Source organism: Formica exsecta, unplaced genomic scaffold, assembly GCF_003651465.1.
Source record: "Formica exsecta isolate Colony F162 unplaced genomic scaffold, ASM365146v1 scaffold82, whole genome shotgun sequence".
Lineage (NCBI taxonomy): Eukaryota > Metazoa > Arthropoda > Insecta > Hymenoptera > Formicidae > Formica > Formica exsecta.
In genome coordinates, this window is record NW_021853592.1 from 1,732,237 (window position 1) to 1,747,239 (window position 15,003).

General features: G+C 33.5%; 1 protein-coding gene across 1 annotated transcript in view; it reads right to left on the reverse strand.

Moving 5' to 3' along the window:
* LOC115244563 (putative mediator of RNA polymerase II transcription subunit 26) overlaps positions 1-3,119 on the reverse strand; it is an 80,258-nt gene extending 77,139 nt beyond the window's left edge. Inside the window, exons 1-2 of the mRNA XM_029822286.1 lie at positions 2,491-3,119; positions 2,328-2,425 (exon numbers count right to left, since the gene is read on the reverse strand). Coding sequence (XP_029678146.1) covers positions 2,328-2,425; positions 2,491-2,533 — 141 coding nt within the window. The 5' untranslated portion in view covers positions 2,534-3,119. The remainder of the gene's footprint in view (positions 1-2,327; positions 2,426-2,490) is intronic.
* Positions 3,120-15,003: the final 11,884 nt, after the last annotated feature.

Here is a 15,003-nt window from a genome sequence, read left to right on the forward strand (position 1 = left end):
GAAGAGGGAAAATTGCACTAACTCGATGGCCTATCGATTTAATCGCGAACGCCGTAAGGTGTCATGTTTCGATTTTCGAAATGTTTTTCTTTTTCAGATCAAAATAACATAAAGATTAATATGCTCAGTTAAACATTTTAAATCGAACGATATATAAACTGATTTTATCATGATGAAAGTAATTTATTTAAAGTTTTCTATGCATGATAAATAAAATATCGCGATAATAAGTCATAGTTTGAAAATATTTCTTAATAAAAATCTGGATCCTATAAATTTATCATATATCAAAATATATCAAGATTAATGAAAAGTTGAGGAACGATTATTTGATTAGATAATTACGCGTGGATGAACGTTCTGCGCAGATGAATCGTATTAATATTCGCCATATTGCTTTATGCATAGCAAAAGATTCAATGGATGAATATACACGATTGGAAACATTGATCGTGCGATGCCAGATACAACGGTGTATTTTATGGAAGAGATTTAATTTAGACGAATATTTCAAATCTCTCTCAGATTGAACAGGGAATATGAACGTTGAATGTAATAGTGGTAGTAGTGCCGATTGCGATAGTAGTGGGTGGTAATAAAAGAGAAAGACAAAGTGAAAAAGGAAAGAAAACAAGAGAACCTTTTGTGGTACGGGCACTGAATAAGAGCAGAAACACAAATCACGAATGCTGCCGACCATCAAATATCAAGGCATTAAGGGGAATTAATAATTTTTTCATCATTGCTCATGATTCACGATTATTATATGTAATTAGACTGTATTATGTTTGTAGAACACGCAAGCATATATATATATATGGGTAGCAAATGAAAAAGTATATTTCGCTGAGTATTTTTTTAATTAATCAAGATAAAATCTTTCTACTTTTTCATCAGTTACTTTGAACGATTAATGATTATTTTTATATCTATGTATATAAATAGATATAAAGATAATTATTAATCGCTCAAAATAAAAAAGGCCAAAAAATATAAAAAGATTTTATTTCGATAATTAAAAAATATTGAATAAAGTATGATCTTTTTCTCTCAAATTTACTATCTGTGTTGGTATAAATTATTAAATATGATAAAAGATATTACACAAATATATATGTGCGCGCGCATACGCACGCACGCGCGCAAGCGCGCACAGCATACACACACATATACATATTGTATATATTGCACAGTGTTAAAAAAACACAGAATGTTTTTCTAATAACAGATTCTCTGGCCAAATTGAAGATAATTTTTTTTCAGCAAAAGTGTCGAGATATCAATAATTTTCGAATTATAATTGAAAAAGAAGGGCTTTTCACAAAAATATACAGGATATTCGAAAATTATAAGATTATATGAAAATTCATAAAAAAATTAAATAAAAATTTATGCCGTTTTTTATTGCAAAAATAATTTTTTAAATATAAGAATTTAAAGGTCGACTCCAATCATAAGGGTTGTTTAAAAAATCATTTGTATGTGAGTTGCGTGTACAGTGGTTTAGTTGCCGGACACTTCACGATTACTAAGGCTAGACAAAAGATTATGCCACTGTTCGCATAGTTCGCATAGTTTCCGATCGCACAAATGGCTCTTTAACTAACGCTCATCATTGGTTAAACACACATACACATTGTATATAAATCTTCATATATAAAAAACTACTCCTTAGAATAAATAACAGCATGCATTTTTATTATTTTATTTTTCATGATCTTGTTATCCTCGAATTTATGTGTATACGTAATATTATTTATACAGTTGTTATAAATGTGTAGAAATTAACACAAGTAAAAGTAAAAATGTAAACCGATACAGAACGATTCAGCCACTAATAGCTGTCTGATGTGTTTCAAAAATTATCGAATATAAGAGTGCTTATAAAATATATATTTGAAAAAAAAATCTTATTTAACACAAGTAAAAGTAAAAATTTAAACCAATACAGGACGATCCAGCCACTAATAGCTGTCTAATCTTTTTCAGAAATTGTCGAATATAAGAATGCTTATAGAATATATATTTAAAAAACCATCTTATTTTATAACAATAAATATATATATAAAATTGTGTTTAGCAACAGAGATTTTGCATAAAATAGTAACGATGTAACATCTATGATCCGATTCTCAGAACACACTTTAATGACGATAGTTCGTAGTCGTTTTATAAATTCGATAAAATATATGTAGTTTTTTATTGTTAAATTTTCTTGAAAAACTACTAACTTCGCTTTACTTTCGATTATCAATACTCTCTGCACAAATTAGATAAATTTGCAAAATTAATTGGGATACTTGTCATTATTAATGATCTCGACTTACCTTATAGGAATATTGGTCATACATTCTGCAAGATTCGAGATCGCTACTGAGAACGGAATAACCAGCATCCATACTGACCCGACGTTTCTTCTCACCGCCTGGAACGAGTCTTTGTGAATGAAAAGCCATCTATCACGCACAGACACAGTTTGACAACTAGTACCGAACAAACTGATCGCAATTGCACCGACTATACCGTCGCTCATCGTATGATTCGCTGCGCACCGACGCGACACGATGTCAGCCTCGTCTTATCACACTCGATCGGTTTAACCCGCTTCGTACAGTGTACTCATCAATCGCGACGCGCGTAGTAGCTCGTAGTGGCGCGAATGCAACAATTCACGACTTGCGCGAATAATCCTACCGACCACGATATAAGTCGAAACTTGTGCGATCCGATGCTTTTGATGATCGAGATCTAGATGTTTTCGATTATCGAGATATTTGAACGTCTTACCGCGAAATCGGCAAGTATTTACTATTTCAAGTTTAGTGTTAGCAATCTTTTTAAAAAAAAGGATGACAGTGGCATCGCACAAATTACGTCGATCGAAAGCACCGAAAGTGACGGTTATTATCTCGATCACTGTCGATCAGCACGATCAGCTCGATGTACGCACGATTAAAACTGAACTGCCGTCGTAGCACGTGAACGCCGTCACTGGTCGGCAGGTGCTACGTAAGACGTCGAGTGCGACTCGTACAAGAAAGAACGACTACTAGCGACCCTGCGCGCGCGATCGAACGAGCGAGCGAGCGAGCGAACGGCAGTGGTAGCGGCAATGGCAACTATACAGTTGATGGTTACACTCTCGTGACGGGGACTCTTCGCTCCTTCACCGCGCGAGCGCGGGCGCGCGCGCGAGCGCGGATTGTAAAGCTTTGGGCTGTGCACCTTGAGCCTGAGCGCACGGATTGCGAACGTTATATAAACCAAGCGTCACGTTACACGCGTTAGGTTAGGTTATAGGTTAGGTTAGGTTAGTTTAAGATTGGGGGTTAGGTTAGAGTTTAAGTTGGGTTAGGTTGCGTGCGACATCGCGCGCTATGCGTGCTGCCGCGATAGTGCCGCGGGTACACGGCGCGAGGTGGGTCACCCCACCATGGAACTTAACGTTGCTACTTGTTCTATTCAACGCTGCTCTCTCTCTCTCTTTCTCATTCCCTCCCTCTCCTTTTCTTTCTACCCCTCTCTCTCTCTCTCTCTCTCTCTCTCTCTCTCTCTTAACCGCTCAATGTATACGTACAATCATCTTACTCTCTCGCGACTGTCCGTTTAGACCGACTTCTTCCCTCCTCATTGCGCGACTCCGACGGGAACGCGTATGGCCCGCGTCGCTCAACGGAAACCCCTGGAGTCATGGATACTACCTTTGCACTCTTTATAGCTTCACTGTCTTTTCGAGCGTATTGAATGAACACGCCGTGGCATGTGATAGATATCTGTCTGTTTAACAACAAAAAATCTGAAGTTTTATCTTTCATCATAGCTAATATATATCTTCTGTAATAATCTACTTGATATTTATTAACTGGTCCAATCTATTGAGCACAAATTTTCTCAACATAGTATTATAAAAATAAGCCGCCAATGATGCCTCGACTTTTTTTATCGAAACTGCATACGTAATACATATGAATATGATACGATTTAGGGATGATCGCGCTATTTTTAAGAATGATTTTATTTTATTTCCGGTAATTAAATTATTGGGTAAGGGTTACGAGAGTTGTGACATACGAGCTTCACGCTTATCGTTTTCGATTCGTATCGCATGCTGGTCTATTTAATAGCAGAAGGTAATGAGATTGTGATAAACACGAAAATAGAGGAAATCGTGGAAGCACAACTCTCTCGTAATACATAAAGTTGAGTCAACATAAAGCATTATCAGTTTGCAACACCTTTTTGAATATAATCGGTCTTAACGACACTTTGTTTAAGCAATTACTTTTATAATGTTGAGAAGCTAAATTTTATTATGAATTATAAATCTAAGACAGTTGTTGCATTTTTTATTTTGATCATATCAAGCATTAAATAAGATATTGACAGAATTTGTTATATTTTTAGGTCACTTAATTAATTAACATATTTATTTACACGATACATGCATAAAGATATTCAAATGCTATTAATTAATTAATAAACATATATATATAGTTTTTTGTATTATACATAGATTTATACAAATAAGATTGATCGTGTCGTTGGATATCTGAAATTTATTATTTAAGAATTCCTCGTGACTAAGTGTGTATCATGACTGATTATAGACTAACTGTGAAGAAGAAATGCAAAACATTATATCGTGAAGTATTTCTCTTATTGTTGACATCGTACAAATAGAATCAGTCACGGATAGTAGTCACGTGGTTTGCACGTGGATTTCATTCATGAAACATGCTTATAGATCGTAGCCGGAGCAACGCCAGCAGCAGTAACAGTGGCTTGCTGTTGTCACTGTAGTAGTAATAATGTTGGTAGTAGTGATGAGTAGCAACATTGGAGATATGTGGTAGTGATAGTAGTAATAGTAGTAGTAGTAGATAGCGAGCAGCATGCAGACAGTCTAGCAAGCAGAAAGGTGGTTAGCCAGAACTGGCTGGCAAGTGGATGTCGTAGAGTGGAGTTTGTAGTGGCATACGTGTGTTGGTTTACGCGCGCTGGATTTTCGCCCCAAGCGAGCTATCTAGCCAGCCAACCAGCCAACCAATCAGCCAGGCGGAGGGAACATGAAGGAAAACGAAGAAGAGGAATCATGAAGCCGTAGGATCAGAAACATGATATCTTTTACTTCTTCTTTTCGACCTTTCCTTCCTTGAGCTTCCTTAAAGTCTCCCTTATGACACATATCCATTATCTACGCCATCGTCTAAAGATTACAACTTTAAAACTGTTCTTATATCTTGCCTCGTTTCTTTGCAATCTGTGGCCGCTCTACTCTTTCACTTTCATCTTTTCCTTTCCTCGTTCACTCACGTCCGCATGAATCCAACTAATCCAACAAATGCAAACAATTTTATTAGAACAATATGCTTTAATTGCACTTGACTTTATCATTTATTATATGTTTTAAACATAATCAAATATCAAATTACTAACTTGTTAACATTAATAATGATGAATGCAATATATTGATATACTGATGCAAAATGAAATTGGACACTGCGATTCTTAAAGTCGATTTGTTTTGCAAGTTACAGGATTGATTGATGATAGTATCATAAATTTATATTAACCTATGCATATTTTTGTATAATTACTGGCTTGTTAATTATGTCATAACAATTGTAGCCATTAAAACATTATTAATATAAGTCAATAATATAGCAATACAATATCCTTAGCTTTTTCTCTTATCAGTACATTATCATTATTACATTAGCGTCTAATATTTGTGACTGATAAATATTGTAATTTTTGCTTTCTTTCAGTTTACCGTGAAAGAATTTCTCGTTATTGATATTACATCTCCAATCTCATCTCTTTTTATAATTATTTCATCTTCAATATTTTGTGATTATTATATAATGGAATAATTTTTATCAAGTATCTTGATGTTTGGTCAACGACATATACATATAGTAATATATGTACAGACATATATGTACATATAGTAGCAGTCCTACAATGCGCATTATGCATACGTTCTTAAAAACAGCATATGTACGTTTCAGACTTCCGAGTCTCGTTGAACGCGCGCATATCCCGTGGGAATCAATATCCGCACGTCTCCCAGTCTCTCCTCTATACCCCTGTCTTCCCCCGACCCCTCATCGACCATCTCGCTCATCCGCTCTCTTTCCTCCGGTACACGGATCTGCCCCCTTGCCTGTACCCTCTCGCGGGTGCTGCACCTTCTTTGGTACCGTGCACTGTGTACCACCCCTGCGCGGAGTGAAGTGGAGGGAAGCGGAATGGAGCGGTGCGGCCATCTGCCTCTGATGAATGTGATTTAAAGAGGGAGAGCGAAATACGGCCACCTGCCTTTCTCCTTTGGTACCTCCACAACTCCCTTTCTACCACCCATCCACCTTCCCCGTGCCAGACTCGATCCCTCTCTACCAACCCCTTCCACTACCATCTCCTATCTTCTATCAACTTCCACCACGTCAACCTACCTACCTACCTATCTACCCCTCCTTCGTTTCTCCACCCCGGCAGCTACATCTCACCCAAGTCGACACACAACTACAAAACATTCAATTTGAACGTAAAGTTAAAACGAAATGGATTTTCCAGCGCGAGTACAGTCGCTGTCAGAAACTCATGCCCAATCTCCCTGCGCGTAGATTCGCGACATAAGATAGAATGTAGATAAGATGCAGATAATGAGGGAGAATTCGCTTTTGTATATTTTGCATATTGCATATTACTTTTGTATATTCTGTAATCAAAATATCTTTGAACTCCTCCTTGTTTGCGAGCATTCTGAATAGTAGATATCCGAGTAATAAAAATTTGGAATATACGCAACACACAAATCTTATTTCTTTGCTTGTCAAATAGGATTTTTATGCTCTTTACAAATGTTTCTTATTTTTGCTTCATTTTTTTATTTCATAAATTACGGTTATTGATCGCCTAGTATTATCTAATTTTATCGGTTCTGTTTTATCGTTCTGAAGCATAAACTATCCGTTACGATAAAAATTGGAATTTAATAACTTCTCTTTTTCGCTCTGAAACGTTTTAAGATATTAAATTGTTCATGTTCTTTTTCAAAGAAGGTAAAAACAAAAATCCTTCAAGTTGCTTACAAAGATTTAATTATTCAAGATATTATTCAATCGAGTATCCCTGTCATCTATAATTTAAATTACAAAACAGAATCATGGAATCTATTGAATTGTACAAGAGTGTAAAAAATAGTTGAATATCAAAGTTGCATCATTTTAGATATACGAATAATGAAACACAATAAAGTTTCCTCTAATAACAAAAATAACTCCCAGTCAAATTAAGATAAAAACAGATTTATAGAAAAATCTGCATTTCTGTAAATCGCAAGAGATATAAATTATACATTTGACTAATTGCTCTTCTTGCTTTTTGATTTACTCGAGAAATCAAATGAATCTAAAAAGGCCGATAGAAATATATGAAACATACGAAGACAAGAAATATTTCTTTTTTCATTGTTATTTTTTCGTTCAAAGTATTAAATTTATTAGAGAATTTTTGAAGAACGCCAAAAAAGTAATGGATATGTAAAATATGTAAAACATTTTTTATAATGAAATTCATGGATTTTTATTTTCATGACTGTATATATTTTGCAATCTACCAAACTTTTCTGTTGCACACACACACACACACATTAATGTGAAAATATTCGACAAAAAATAATAAAATATAATGATATTGATCGATAACAATATTGATTAATAACAAGATGTTTTAAAAATCTAAAGAATTCGATTTTATTTTAAAAATCTAGATTTGAGGCAATTTGATTCCCCCGAGGAATTTTCTGCCGATTCTTCGCTATGAGGCTGAATCAACCCCACCAAGGTCCGACCATGGTCACCCTCAACTTTACCCTTGTTCTCATTCTTGCTCTTAATCGCGTTCTCACTTCTCCTCTTACGCTCTCTTTCGTTCTTATGTCTTATACGGCCGAGTTTCTCAGCAGAAAATTGATTTCGCTCCTTTGCCCTTACGTAGCTGATAGTCTGATTGATGTCGATCGAAGAAAGAATCAAAGTCAAGTTTATAATCGTGATAAAGAGAGCATGTTGCAACTAATACACCACATGTTTTATTACGCTTTATTATTTATTATACATTTTTTGGGGGAAGAAAAATGACAAATACTGACAACCTAATAAACGACAAACGCATTAAAAAATATTTACTGGCAAACGTTACGTATATAGCAATATAATAATAAAGATAGCGCATGATAATATTCATCAACGATGATCAATAAACACTACTACTGTCATCAAACGAAGCGTTTCTCGTCCATTTAACCGTTTTTAATCTCACAAAAGAAATTTTGCATCGTTGCAGATACTTAACGCCTGCGCTAGCACGCGACAAAGTAACTTTCAGATGAATGCTCGATCAATGAAACATTTATAAAATACAAAGTAAAAGAAAAAAGAACGAAATATACTTAGCTTATATTTCTTTATTGAAAAATCTTTAACACATTTGTTCAAAAATAACTATTGTGCTATCAATAATAATGTGAAACGTGTAATGTTTTTCTTTAACTTTATGCGTCATCAGAATTGCATTTGTCAATGTATTCACTTACAGATGACTGGAGAATAAAAAGAAAAATTACAAGGACACCCCCGATTCTCCGAATACATTACGAGTTTAAACATATTGGTTAAAATCGTTAACAGTTCGTGTGAAAAGCGTTTTATCGAAAAGCGTTATTATAAAGCAATAAATAAGTCCTACTAAAGAATTATATGTTTTACTATTGTTTTATTAAATGATATATAATGATGGTAATCAACGTCTATTTACTTGCAAAACAATCACTGTTAACTTCTATACAAAACATAAGCTAAGAGCGATCGATACGTGCTTTAGATATTAAAAAATTTGTTTGTCTACTTGGTCTGTTTTTAAACGTTATATAAATAATACTGTTTTATACGGGTTTTATATCCGTTTTATACGCTTTCGCAATGAAAGTTTTATGTTTTCTTTATCTTCACTAGCGTATTTTTTCCGTTTTTACAAAAATATTTGTAGATGTCTACATTAATCATGATTAAAATCATCTGGCTATTGCTCGCATTTTCAGACATATTTATATATAGAAGATGCTCTACCCCAAATTTTCGAAATATATCTAAAAAAAATACTTTATCTAAAATTATCTAATCGCTACCATGACCTCCGAAATAATTCTCTTAAACATACTCAATAATTCTAATCGGAAACTGGCCTGGAGGTCTTTTTGTGTTAGCGTGTTCGATATTTTCTGCGATTTAATCTGGATCTCCTTCACAATATCAAATCTTTTCTCGCATCATGGCCCAGATCTATTCGGTCTTTCTCACTGCTTCGCTTAGTCAATCGTAAAAGCTTAACACTCGTTTCATGCTTCAGTATCCACGTCAATTGTGGACTAACCGAATATCGTGTTTATCTCATTATACTCTATACCATATATTCCGTCTTTTGAATGACTGTTTATTTAGCTATTTAATCAATAGCAAAACTACAATTTCTTGGACGCAATAACAATAATATCGCATATGTGTATATATATGCTATATATTATTATATATTGCTACTGTATTTTTCTCACTTTTTACAACCACCAACTTTTCTTATTTTATCTTTCTCTATCAGAAAAATAATTGATATGTTGTCCGATGTCATATTATTGTTTGATGTTTTCCGCGCGGCTCTTTTTTCCATCTCAACCTCGATCAGTTCTTTGATGAATTAATGTGCATGCTTGTCGTCGTTGTCATTAGTTGTCTGCAAAATTTATGACCGTTTCTTGTTCCATGATTTATAAGCTGAAATTACATTTGTAAATACCGATAGAACAATCAGATATCGCGAGAGACGGCCGTAACCTGATTTACGAGTCTGTTTTTGTGACTCGAATTTTTCATCGGAGTATAACATTTGATGCCATTTTGTTTTTATATACATTAAACATTAAATAAATATATAATAAATACATCGATTCAAATTATAGAATTGATGGATAATTCAAAACTATTCCGAGAAATATTTATTTGTCTTTATTATGATAAACAACAAACGAGTTGTAAGAATAAGAAGGAACATCATAATAAAATATATCGGATAGATCTTATACTTGCGTGGAAAATGAATTGAAAATAAAATAAAAATACGTGTATTGCCAGCAAAGGTATATCAAGAAATGCCAAAAATATGTATATGTACATCCTTCATATAATATAAATAACATATATAACATAAATCTTTTTGAAGAGAATCAATATATGATAAAAGATAATAAAAATCACTAGACGCGAGATGCAAATATCGTGTGGAAGACGTAAAACAGTAAAATCAAACACTTTATATTTATAAAATAATCGTAATAAATGATTTTCAAACCTTTTGTAAGAATAAAATTGTAACGTTCGTTGAGAAAGAAACAAAAACTTTGCAAGCACAGTTGAGGCAATATGGTGTGTTCAGATATGTGGAAAAAAAAGAAAAAAATGCGAGGTCAGGCGAAAAGAAGCAGACAAGGGAGATGAGAAAAAAAGAAAGATTGGATGGAGGTCTTGCTTGTAACCACCTGACGATCTCATGCTGTAATTCGATCAGCTTTCTAAAGATTTGGTTGCACATATTTTGGCTATCATATCGTAGATTAAAACGAATATCTCTTTAACGGGATTAAAAAGTTATTTTTGTCTGGAATCTTTTACAACTTTTATTCGATATTTTTTCGAAACAAAACATTGAATGCCTTCCATTTTTATGGAGCTAAAACATTATCGAGAATGAAAAAGATGCAGATTTATCTTTATACATATATCGTAGAATCAAATGCATTTAGGTTCTCTGCATATTTTATATGGACACTCAGTATTCACGATCTGATCTGCATTTATTCTTTTCATCATTATCGATTCGTGAATAGAGACAAAGTCAGACAGCTAGAAGAAGTAGAATAAATTGTATCATTGGATAAAAGAAAACTTCAAACGAAAGATGAGGAAGAAACCGAAGAAGCGAGATAAGCATGGCGAAACAGTAGAATGGAAAGCATTGAACGTGATATGTAGTTTGCGAACTTTCCGGATTCGAAAGTACGCTTTTCAATACACGAAAGTTCGTGCAAATAAAAGCTTCGGGAAATGTATAATATCACGAATAAGTGAAAAAAATTTCATAAGTCAATAACATTTACGCAAACTCCTCTTTCAAATATTATCTTCATTTAAAATACTTACACACTACATATTTATTCTTTATTTATATATATATATATATATATTTTTACACTATATATCATATATATAAATATATCCAATATTCTCTCTCACATATATTTTGTTATGCAAAGCATCGGCATGCTAAACGTCAGCATTGTCCGCAAATTTGGCCGCGGGGCCACGAATAGCAGAGTTCTCGTGAGATCGACCTATCGATAGGAGATTAATATTATTCAAAATTTTATATTCTAAATAATTTTATTACATGCTATTAATTTCTATAAAAAGTTAGAAAAAACTCTCGATGCAACGATGGTTATTCCCGATATATGTAGGATGACAACTGTTTTCTTATCACCTTCGTTATAGGCGTACCGTAGCGCTCTGGCTTCTTATATCGTGAAACGCTATTGTACTAGCCAGTGTATCTCTACAGTCGGAAGCAGCTCTGACCTACTTCCCTTTATGGCGCCATTTCATAAAAGTTTCCTATAAATTGCATTTAGCAACATCGACCGCGCCGCTAGCGAAGTCGTTCTCATCTCGTAACAGACTGCGTTCTCTTCGGTGATACATGATACGCCATACGTCACGCGTCATTGTGATACAGGATACGCGATACACAATAGACGAATCGAACGAAAAATAGATAATATTGAAGTAAACATAGTTATAGATATTATGCGATAAAATAGATAAAATTATGAGGTGCAAAAGTCGTATGGCAACTCTTTATACATATATTATAACTCACCATTTATCAGTACAAAAACTCTGGAAAAAAATAATTTCTAAAATGATATTAACAAAATTTAAAACCTAAATTTATATAAAAATTTCACGTTCCAAATGCGCAATTCCAAGAGCAAATCAAGCCAAGCTAAGTGTTATATCACTTAAGTCAAGATGTCTACTCAAATCTTGTAAAAAAATTCTCTGATTTTTTATTGTATACATTTTCTATGCTTTTCATTTATAAGAAAGAAAAACACAGAGCCACTTAAGTTGCAAGTCCTAGATTTACACTTGCTATATGAATCATCATATATCTCTTATATCATCTTCAAACTTATCAGATTATGCATAAAATGTTTCTGAAATAACAAGCCAAATTTTACCAGCATATTTTACGCATAATGTATGTAAATATAGATCCACAAATGTTTTATTTCCGAATTATAGAGGCTAAAAGATCTTAATTTTAAAAATATTCTGTATTTGATTATGTCTTTGTCATTAACGTGCATACAAGTTTCATCTTAAAATCATCTGTCATTATAAATCGCGATATTATCGTTATATGGACCCTAATTATAATATAATGATACATCATCATTATTAAACTCATAATCAGACGAATTATTCGCATTCTTCATCTTCATTAATCATTCAATGATTGATGTTAATTATCGGCGCTAATTGTCGGAATTCTTGATCAACTTAAATCAATGCAGTCTATACGGCGTCCTGAAATTCACGAACAAAATACTATAGTAGAAAAGTTGTCGAAAAATTAAGTAATAAAAGTATGTGTGATTTTTTTATTCCAAGTAGTAGTTTTTGAGATATAAGAGTTTGAAGCTGGCCGCTATATTTAGAGACATCTGTTCATATAAGTCGTATATTAGTATCCTGGAAAAAAATGTTCATATAAAATATAAGAGTTTGAAGCTGGCCGCACAGCCTATATTTAGAGACATCTGTTCATATAAGTCGTATATTAGTATCCTGGAAAAAAATGTTCATATAAAATAAAATATGTATATGTATATATATATCAAATCTCTGTCTTACTCTGTCTTTATACACTGCCTTACTGGTTGTTAAGCTATCGGAGACATTCTATCAAATGTGTTGGCGTACAGTGGTCAATAAAATCGCTTATGTAATCTTGGTTTATAGAGATTTTTATTTTTATACACATATTTAAAAAGTTTAAGAAACGTACTTTCTGACTCTAAATGTCTTTTATGAATAAAGAGTTTTCTTCGAATCAGAATAAACTATATATTGAGAAAAATGTTGAATTTCTTTTTACAGATTATCAAGATAATTTTTTTTTTTAAACATGGTTAAAACTAATATGCTATTTATATTCTTTCATAGTCTAAAATATCAATTTGACGTATTAAAATGTGCGATGGCATGCCAGTATTTTGTGCAGATATGCACGTTTTCTGCCGACCGCGCGGCTTGCTTTCCATGCTATAGCGATTCTGTTTGTCTCTACATCATTACGAATGTGCAAACAACATTTTCACATGAAAATAATGCAAGTATTTTTTCTGTCCTCTTGATAAAATTCAGTACTTTACCGCGTTCGTTTTGTTAGGCACACTAACAAGTTTATGGCGTCATATATAAATAAACAAAACTTTTGTCAAAAACTGTGTATTGTTGCATTGCGTATATTGTTGAATTTAATTCATTATTTTTGTGATCGAGAGGGGAGGGGTATTGTGTATAGGTGTTATAATCCATTTAAAGTAAGTCACAATGGTTATTAAATAGTTATTAAATGATAGTAAATTTTAAACTATGTTAAAAAAATTATCCTGATCTATGAAAAAAATTCAAAATTTGTCTTACTGCTTGAAATAAAAAATTGCAAATACTATTATTAGCTAATTTTTCGTGAACTTTCCTGCTACAGTATTTTGATCTGTGAATTTCGGAACATCCTATATAATAATAGACTTAAAAATATTATGTCGATTGAATCTAAATCTTCATCAAATAATTATTCACTTTATCATTGAAACAACTCTTATCATACGGATTGTGTCACGAATAATCTATTGGACATTCTTTGGAAGAGAATACAGAAGTGAACCGATCTATGAAAAAATGAAAAATAAAGGATTAATAATCGTAAAAGTCCGTGTCTTCTAAGAGCCATAAAGCTGCAGGCAATATTCTTCCATGGATTCTTCCTATATCCATCGCGCTCTTTCCACCCTCTACCTTACCTCAGCCACCTACAACAACCCTCTCAGAAACTCACCCTCTTTTCAACCTCTCTTCCTCTCATCGTAACCTACCAACCTTCCTACCTATCTACCCTATCTTGCTTTTCTTTGTATTAGATATACATCTTTGTACATACGTCTGTCTCCGCCCTTATACATATTTGGCGCTCTCCCTCTCGGTCACTTTTTTCAGTATTCCACACCCCTCGCTTTCTTCTGACTTTATATTGTTTTCTTTTAGCTTGCTGTGGTATACTTTTTAATTGTCGATTTCATCGTCGATTAAAAGAAAAAGAAGAAAAAGAGGACGAAAACAAAAAGAATATGGAAAAGAAAGGAAGAAAAAAAAATTAAGTAAATAGAGAAGTTGGAAAAGAAGAAAGACAGTAGAGAGGAGGAGAAGGGAAGAGGAAGAGAAAAAAGGGAAAGAAACAAGAAGGAGAAAATAAGGAAAAAAGAAGCCGGGAGTGAGGAAGAAAGAAAAAAAGAAAAAGAAAAAAGTCAAAATGGTAGAAGAGTGGGAGAAAGAAGAAAGAAGAGAGAAGAAAAGTCAGAAAAATAGTAAAGAGAGAGAAACAGAGAAAGAGAAAAAAAAGATAGGAAGGGCAAGAGGAAGGGTAAAAAAGATGGAAATATTGAAGGGGAGGAAGAGAGGAGGGAAAAAGATGGAAATATTGAAGGGGAGGAAAAGAGGAGGGAAAAAGATAGGTAAACGGGGAAGACACGTGAGGAAGGGGGTAATATAGAAGAAGAAGTAAGGGAAGAGAGAGAGGAAGGAGGGATAAAGGAAAGGAGGGAAA